At 76.3% G+C, this 7,963-nt stretch overlaps 1 protein-coding gene across 1 annotated transcript in view; it reads right to left on the bottom strand.

The window, feature by feature from the left end:
* TLX2 (T cell leukemia homeobox 2) overlaps positions 1 to 7,539 on the bottom strand; it is a 9,746-nt gene extending 2,207 nt beyond the window's left edge. The window contains 5 exon segments of the mRNA XM_077814735.1: positions 3,441 to 3,495; positions 3,498 to 3,617; positions 3,620 to 3,662; positions 3,664 to 3,674; positions 7,128 to 7,539. Coding sequence (XP_077670861.1) covers positions 3,441 to 3,495; positions 3,498 to 3,617; positions 3,620 to 3,662; positions 3,664 to 3,674; positions 7,128 to 7,539 — 641 coding nt within the window.
* Positions 7,540 to 7,963: the final 424 nt, after the last annotated feature.

Here is a 7,963-nt window from a genome sequence, read left to right as displayed (position 1 = left end):
TCTACACGCCCCCGCCCCTTCCCCACCCCGCCCCCGGGCCAGCCCCTCAGCCACACGCCCCTGCCCCTCCCTGCCCTGCCCCGGGGCGGCCCCTCAGCCACACGCACCCGCCCCTCCCCACCCCGCCCCGGGGCCAGCCCCTCAGCTACACGCCCCCGCCCCTCCCTGCCCCGGACCGACCCCTCAGCTACACGCCCCCGCCCCCTCCCTGCCCTGCCCCGGGGCGGCCCCTCAGCTACACGCCCCCGCCCCTCCCTGCCCCGGACCGACCCCTCAGCTACACGCCCCCGCCCCTCCCTGCCCTGCCCCGGGGCGGCCCCTCAGCCACACGCCCCCGCCCCTCCCTGCCCCGGACCGACCCCATCAGCTACACGCCCCCGCCCCTCCCCGCCCTGCCCCGGGCCGGCCCTCAGCCACACGCCCCCGCCCCTCCCTGCCCTGCCCCGGGGCGGCCCCTCAGCCACACGCCCCCGCCCCTCCCTGCCCCGGACCGACCCCTCAGCTACACGCCCCCGCCCCTCCCCGCCCTGCCCCGGGCCGGCCCCTCAGCCACACGCCCCCCGCCCCTCCCTGCCCTGCCCCGGGGCGGCCCCTCAGCCACACGCCCCCCGCCCCTCCCCGCCCTGCCCCGGGGCCAGCCCCTCAGCCACACGCCCCCGCCCCTCCCCGCCCTGCCCCGGGCCGGCCCCTCAGCTACACGCCCCCGCCCCTCCCGCCCCGGACTGACCCCTCAGCTACACGCCCCCGCCCCTCCCTGCCCCGCCCCGGGGCGGCCCTCAGCCACACGCCCCTGCCCCTCCCTGCCTGCCCGGGGCGGCCCCTCAGCCACACGCCCCCGCCCCGCCCCTCCCCACTCCACCCCGAGCCAGCCCTCAGCTACACGCCCCCGCCCTGCCCCGGGCGGCCCCTCAGCTACACGCCCCCGCCCCTCCCCGCCCCACCCCGCCCCGGGCCAGCCCCTCAGCTACACGCCCCCGCCCCTCCCTGCCCTGCCCCGGGGCGGCCCCTCAGCCACACGCCCCCGCCCCTCCCCGCCCCGGACTGACCCCTCAGCTACACGCCCCCGCCCCTCCCTGCCCCACCCCGCCCCGGGCGGCCCCTCAGCTACACGCCCCCGCCCCTCCCTGCCCCGGACCGACCCCTCAGCTACACGCCCCCGCCCCTCCCTGCCCTGCCCCGGGCCAGCCCCTCAGCTACATGCCCCTGCCCCTCCCTGCCCTGCCCCGGGGGCGGCCCCTCAGCTACACGCCCCCGCCCCTCCCTGCCCTGCCCCGGGGGCGGCCCCTCAGCTACACGCCCCCGCCCCTCCCTGTCCCTGCCCCGGGGCGGCCCCTCAGCTACACGCCCCCGCCCCTCCCTGCCCTGCCCCGGGGCGGCCCCTCAGCTACACGCCCCCGCCCCCTCCTTGCCCCGGACCGACCCCTCAGCTACACGCCCCCGCCCCTCCCCGCCCCACCCCGCCCCGGGCCAGCCCCTCAGCTACACGCCCCCCGCCCCTCCCTGCCCTGCCCCGGGGCGGCCCCTCAGCTACACGCCCCCGCCCCTCCTGCCCTGCCCCGGGGCGGCCCCTCAGCCACACGCCCCCGCCCCTCCCTGCCCGGACCGACCCCTCAGCTACACGCCCCCGCCCCTCCCTGCCCTGCCCCGGGGCGGCCCCTCAGCCACACGCCCCCGCCCCTCCCCGCCCCGGACTGACCCCTCAGCTACACGCCCCCGCCCCTCCCCGCCCCACCCCGCCCCGGGCCAGCCCCTCAGCTACACGCCCTGCCCCTCCCTGCCCTGCCCCGGGGCGGCCCTCAGCTACACGCCCCCGCCCCTCCCTGCCCTGCCCCGGGGCGGCCCCTCAGCTACACGCCCCCGCCCCTCCCCGCCCCACCCCGCCCCGGGCCAGCCCCTCAGCTACACGCCCCCGCCCCTCCCTGCCCCGCCCCGGCCAGCCCCTCAGCCACACGCCCCCGCCCCTCCCCGCCCCGGAATGACCCCTCAGCTACACGCCCCCGCCCCTCCCTGCCCTGCCCCGGGGCGGCCCCTCAGCTACACGCCCCCGCCCCGCCCCTCCCCACTCCACCCCGGGCCGACCCCTCAGCTACACACCCCCGCCCCTCCCCTGCCCTGCCCCGGGGCGGCCCCTCAGCCACACGCCCCCGCCCCTCCCCGCCCTGCCCCGGGGCGGCCCCTCAGCTACACGCCCCCCGCCCCTCCCTGCCCCGCCCCGGGCCAGCCCCTCAGCTACGACGCCCCCGCCCCTCCCCGCCCTGCCCCGGGGCGGCCCCTCAGCTACACGCCCCCGCCCCTCTGCCCTGCCCCGGGGCGGCCCCTCAGCTACACACCCCCGCCCCTCCCTGCCCTGCCCCGGGGCGGCCCCCTCAGCTACACACCCCCGCCCCTCCCTGCCCTGCCCGGGGCGGCCCCTCAGCTACACACCCCCGCCCCTCCCCGCCCTGCCCCAGGCCGGCCCCTCAGCTACATGCCCCTGCCCCATGCCAGCTCCTCAACCCCTTGCCCCATCCTGCCCCAGCACAGTGCATGTGTCTAACTCCACTCTGCCCTGACAAAACAGGAGCCCTGGCTCTGGGGGGAGCTCCCAGGAATCCAGCCCCGGCCTCTCCCAGCAAGGGGGCGCTGTGGGGGTGGAGCAGAGGGGCTGGCTGTGGGGAGAGCTCCCAGGAATCCAGCCCCGGCCTCTCCCAGCAGGGGGCGCTGTGGGGGTGGGGCAGAGGGGCTGGCTCTGGGGGGAGCTCCCAGGAATCCAGCCCCAGCCTCTCCCAGCAGGGGGCGCTGTGGGGGTGGAGCAGAGGGGCTGGCTGTGGGAGAGCTCCCAGGAATCCAGCCCCGGCCTCTCCCAGCAGGGGGCGCTGTGGGGGTGGGGCAGAGGGGCTGGCTGTGGGGGGAGCTCCCAGGAATCCAGCCCCGGCCTCTCCCAGCAGGGGGCGCTGTGGGGGTGGGGCAGAGGGGCTTGGCTGTGGGGGGGGAGCTCCCAGGAATCCAGCCCCGGCCTCTCCCAGCAGGGGGCGCTGTGGGGGTGGGGCAGAGGGGCTGGCTGTGGGGGGAGCTCCCAGGAATCCAGCCCCGCCTCTCCCAGCAGGGGGCGCTGTGGGGGTGGAGCAGAGGGGCTGGCTGTGGGGGGGAGCTCCCAGGAATCCAGCCCTGGCCTCTCCCAGCAGGGGGCGCTGTGGGGGTGGGGCAGAGGGGCTGGCTGTGGGGGGGAGCTCCCAGGAATCAGCCCCGGCCTCTCCCAGCAGGGGCGCTGTGGGGGTGGGGCAGAGGGGCTGGCTGTGGGGGGAGCTCCCAGGAATCCAGCCCGGCCTCTCCCAGCAGGGGGGCTCCTTTGCCCCTAGCTGCGAGGGAGGCTGTGCTGAGGTGTTGGTAGCCCGCACTGGGCCCGGGCTGGCCTGGCTGGGCGTGGCAGGGCCCCAGCCCTGAGCTGCAGCCTGTGTTACCTCCATTTGGTGCGGCGGTTCTGGAACCAGGTCTTCACCTGGGCGTCCGTCATCTGAGGGCCTTGGCCAGGGTGGCCCGCTCGGCCGAGGCCAGGTACTTCTGCCGTGGAAGCGCTTCTCAGCTCACAGATCTGCACTCGGCTGAAGACGTGCGCGGCTTCTTCCTCTTGGGGGGGTGCGGTTCTGGTAGGGGTGCCCGATGCGCCGCGTCACCGCGAACGGGGGACAGGGCAGCTGCAGGCAAAGGGGAGGCAGGAGGTCAGGCCTGGGTACTGCCCTCACCTCTCACTCAGGCCACGCCCCTGGGCGCGATGGGCGCTGGGGGGCTGGTCTCCTGCTGGGCACATCAGCTCCTCCGGCTGGCCTAGGAATGGCTGGGGCCCGCTGCCTGCCGGCCCACCAGCATTCCTGCGGCCAGCACTGTGCAGGGGGCCAGAGGGCAGGCACCGGACATAGCGGGCCGAGCTGCGTCCTTGCTGGGCCCCTGCTGCATCTGGGACGAAGCACCAGGCGGAGCTGCCCGGGAGCCAGGCTCCGGACTCTGATCCTAGGCACTGGGTGTCCCCACCAGCCCATGGCATCACTGCGCCAGCTGCACATGGCAAGGGCGACAGAGCCCCCAGGGCTGGGGGAATGCTGTGGACCCACTGGGCAGCCTGGCACCTCCACCCCCCTTGCTACCCACGGCTCAGGGCCACAGCCTGGCAGGTCTGGCTTTGGAACCGTCCCCCCTCCTCCCCCCCGATTCGCTGCACAGGAAACAGACTCCACCCAGGCAGGAGCCCCCCGGCTGGGTAGGGACCCCCACATGCTGGGCAGCCCTCGCTGCAGCTCGGCCATCCAGACGCTGGCCGGGGGCTCGGAGCGGGTTGCAGACGCAGCCGAGAGTGGCCCCAGGCATGGCAGCTACGCCGGGGAGGGGCCAGCCCATCCCACCCGCCAGCCACGGCCCAGCATGTGCGGGCTCCTCGCCACCTCACCGGTAGGGCTGAAGCCCATCCCTGAGCCGGGGGCACCCTGGGAGCATGACAGCGCCCAGCTCTCCAGGGGCCCAGCCCTGGCTCCCCCTGGCCCCGGCCTGGCCAGGCCGCCTGCCCTCACCTAGGGCTGCCAACTGTGGTTGGCCGCATTCCTGGAGGTTCCATCACATGACATCAGCTTTAGTCCTGGAGACTCCCGGCCAATCCTGGAGGGTTGGCAACCCGTCCTCATCATCGCCCCCTGCCCACTCCCAGCCTTGGGGCCGGAGGGGGACACGGACTCCCCGCCCGAGAGCTAAGAACCGGCCCCAACCCAGGGAGAAACAGCCCCGCTGCACTCCGGCCCCGGCCCGGGCCCCGGGGGCAGTGGGACGAGACACCCGCCCCCAGCAGCCAGGTCAGGAGCCCCAACCCTGCCCTTGGAAAAGGCCTTTCCGCCCCTCAACGGGGGCCGAACACCCTCCCCCAGGCCGGGGGAGCCCCGGGGCCGCCAGCTTCTGCCGGCCCGCCAGCGGAGGTCCTTCAGGGACAGGCGCCGGGATGGGCCCGCTGGAGCGATCAACACCCCGGGCAGGAACCGGCTGCTCTGCGTCCCGCTAAGGGCCAGAGGCTCCCGGGGGTGCGCTGAGAGCAGATGGACAGACTGACCTTCCCGTGGCTGGGCACAGAACCCAGGCATCCGGGGGTGGTGCTCACAGCGCCTGCCCTCGCAATCCCCAGCAGGCACCATCGCCCCTGCACATCACCAGACCCATCAGCTGCGGGGAGGGGGGGGAGCTGGGGCGCATGGCTGGGTGGGCAGGGGGAGCCCCGGCGGGGCGCAAGGCACGCAGGGGGAAGCCCTGGTGTTGAGGCCCGGAGGGACCCCCCAGCTCTCCCCAGTGCCGGCGCAGGGCTGGCGTAGAAAATGAGGGGGGCGGGACAGGATCCCCGGCAGCCAAAGAGCGCTGGACCGGGTGGGGGCCCCTGGGGTGTGCGGGGCGGGCGGGGCCTGGCCCTGTCCTGTCCTGCTGGCGGACGCTGCCGACCCTTCCCAACCCCTTCTCCGCCCCCTCCACCCCGGGCTGGGCCCCGTGACCTGCGGGGGGTCCAGGGGGTGCTCACAGCCAAGGGACTCGGTCCCCAGTTCCGGCGCCGCGGGATGCTCCGTAGCTGGCGGCCCGGCCCGCTGGGGGACAAGGGTGCCGGTCGGCGCCGCACAGACCCGCCGGGCCGCTCGCCGTCGGGGGCAGGGGCTGGCAGAAGGGCGGGGGGTGTCAGACGGGCCCCCAACGGAGCTGCTCTCCCCCCGGCTGTGTTTGCTGCTGGGGACGGGCCCGATCCCGGGCTTCGGGACCGCGGGAGCCCGGTGTCCCCAAGCGCTGGCCCCGGGCTCCGGTCTTGGCCGGTCACAGCCGCGCACAGCCCAGGAGCCTTTCCAGAGGCCTCGGCGCGCCCCGGGCGCGGATCATGGCCTAGCCCTCCGCCGGCGCTGGGCTTCTCACTTCAAGGGGGTGGCCTGCCCGTTAGCGCACCCCCCGATCGCACGGGCGGGACTCACACCCCCCGTGGCAACAGCGCGGAGCCCTGGGGGTCCGGGCCCCAGGGAGCGCCCGGGCCGGGCCCCGCGAGGCAGCTGGGCTGGGGGCAGCGCTGCGGAGGCTGCCTCAAGACCCCCCGCCCCTTCCCGCCGCCTGGGGCACGGGACCCGGCTGCCCGTCCCCAGGGAGCGGGCGGCGGAGGGACCGGGCGGGTCCGGAAACAGCGATGTGAGCCGGAGCCGGTGCCGAGTCGCCTGCGTGTCCAAGGACGTTTCTCCTCAGACCCGGTCCGGGGTTGCCCCTTCAGACCCCATTCCGTGCCCACGCCAGGCGCTGCGCGGGGAGCAGCCGCTGGGACACCGGGCCCGGGGGCTGCCGCCAGCAGAGTTCGAACCCGCCGCGCCCTGGCACAGCTCCAGCCGGAGTCGGCGGGACCCGGGTCTCACCTGCCCGAGCGCAGCCGGGACCCCCGGGCGCCGTCCCGCTGTCACCGGGCGCGCACCGGGCTGGACTCGGCGGGGCGTTCAGGGCGCTCACCAGGCTCGTGGGTAGATCCCAGCGCGTCCCCCAGGGGCCCGGCTCCGGTTCCAGCGGGAATCCTGCTTCCGCGGGCCTGGATCTCCCCTCCAGCGCCCGCCGCCGCGAGCCGTGTCAGGGCCAGGGCTCCGCTGAGCGGGGGATGTCCGGGTGCCCACGGCCAAGGACTGGGGGAACTTTCCCGAACTGTGGGGCAGGGGACGCTCTCCCTGTCCTGGTTCTCTGGGGGCCCCGCAGCGGTGTCCGGGAACAGGCGCTGACTCTGCCCCGGGGCCGAGACACCGAACTGGCCAGGCCTGTGCTGGGCCGGAATCTCCCCGGGGCGAGCAGCCGGCGCTGGAGCCGCCGCCCCGCCCCGCCCCGCCCTGGGTTCATGCTGCTGGGCGCGAAGCCGCTGGCCAGTCCCGTTACCGGTCCCGGAGAGGCCGCTCCCGGCACCAGGCCGGCCAGCTCAGTCCCGCAGGAGTCCCGATCGGGCCAGGGATGTCAGCGGGGAGCGCTCGGCACCTGCCGGGATCGGGCCCAGTCTCCCGGCCGTCCGGGCCCCTTGGCTGAGCGCTCCCGAGAGAGGGGCTGGGGATCTGGCGCTCCCCGCCGGGCAGGGGGCTCCACCAGCCGGGCCAGGGAGCTGGCGGGGGGCGGGGGCTCACCTGAAAGCCGGTCTTTGGCGAGCCGCCTGCTGCTCTCCATCCAGGGGAAGGTGAGGCTGGAGAGGCCGGGGACCCCCGGCTGCGGGGGCGCGGCGGGCGCCCCGGGCGCTGGGGGCAGAGGTCTGTGCGCCGGCACCCGGATCACCCCTCCCGCGGGGCCCCCCGGCGCGGCCCGTGCGGCCACGTTCATGCTCCGGCTGAGGCTGTAGGAGCCCAGCGAGCAGGCGGGGTTGTAGGCGCCGCTGCAGCCGCTCCCGTAGAGCGCGTAGTCCAGCTCCCCCGCCGGGCGGGCCGGCCCCAAGCAGCTGCCCTGCTCCGGGCTGCTCAGGATCTGGTCGATGCCGAAGCTGATGGGCTCGTGGTGCGGGTGGGTCTGGCCCGGGCCCTCCTGCTCCAGCCCCGAGGGCTCCATGGGGAGGGACGCGCTCCGCACCCCGGCTCCCCGCGCGCTCTCCCGCCCCTCTTGCTCCTCAGTGCCTGCCCGCCCCCGCCGGGGCGCCCCCGCTGCAGGCCCCCCGCTGGAGCCGGCCCCATGCGCAGGGCCCCGGGCCCCCTGGGCGCACGTCACTGGAGCGCGGGGCTCCGCGCGCGGGCCGCACGTACCCGGAGAGCGCCTGGGCCCCCGGGGCAGCGCGCGCTCTTCTGGCCCCTTCCATCTGCAGGGGCCAAAAGCCCGTGCGCCTGCCCGCTGATTGGCAGCCTCCGGCAGTGATTGACAGGCCTCACCCAAAGAGGGCGTGGCCAAGGGAGTGGAGGGGAACCGCCCCTTTTATTTCTGTGCAAAACGAGTGCGGGGCGCATCCCTGCCCCCAGGACCCCGCGAGCGGCTCTGTAGC

This window comes from Eretmochelys imbricata, chromosome 4, assembly GCF_965152235.1.
Source record: "Eretmochelys imbricata isolate rEreImb1 chromosome 4, rEreImb1.hap1, whole genome shotgun sequence".
Taxonomy (NCBI): domain Eukaryota; kingdom Metazoa; phylum Chordata; order Testudines; family Cheloniidae; genus Eretmochelys; species Eretmochelys imbricata.
Note: the sequence above shows the minus strand (reverse complement) of the source record. Positions and strands in the feature narration are given on the sequence as shown.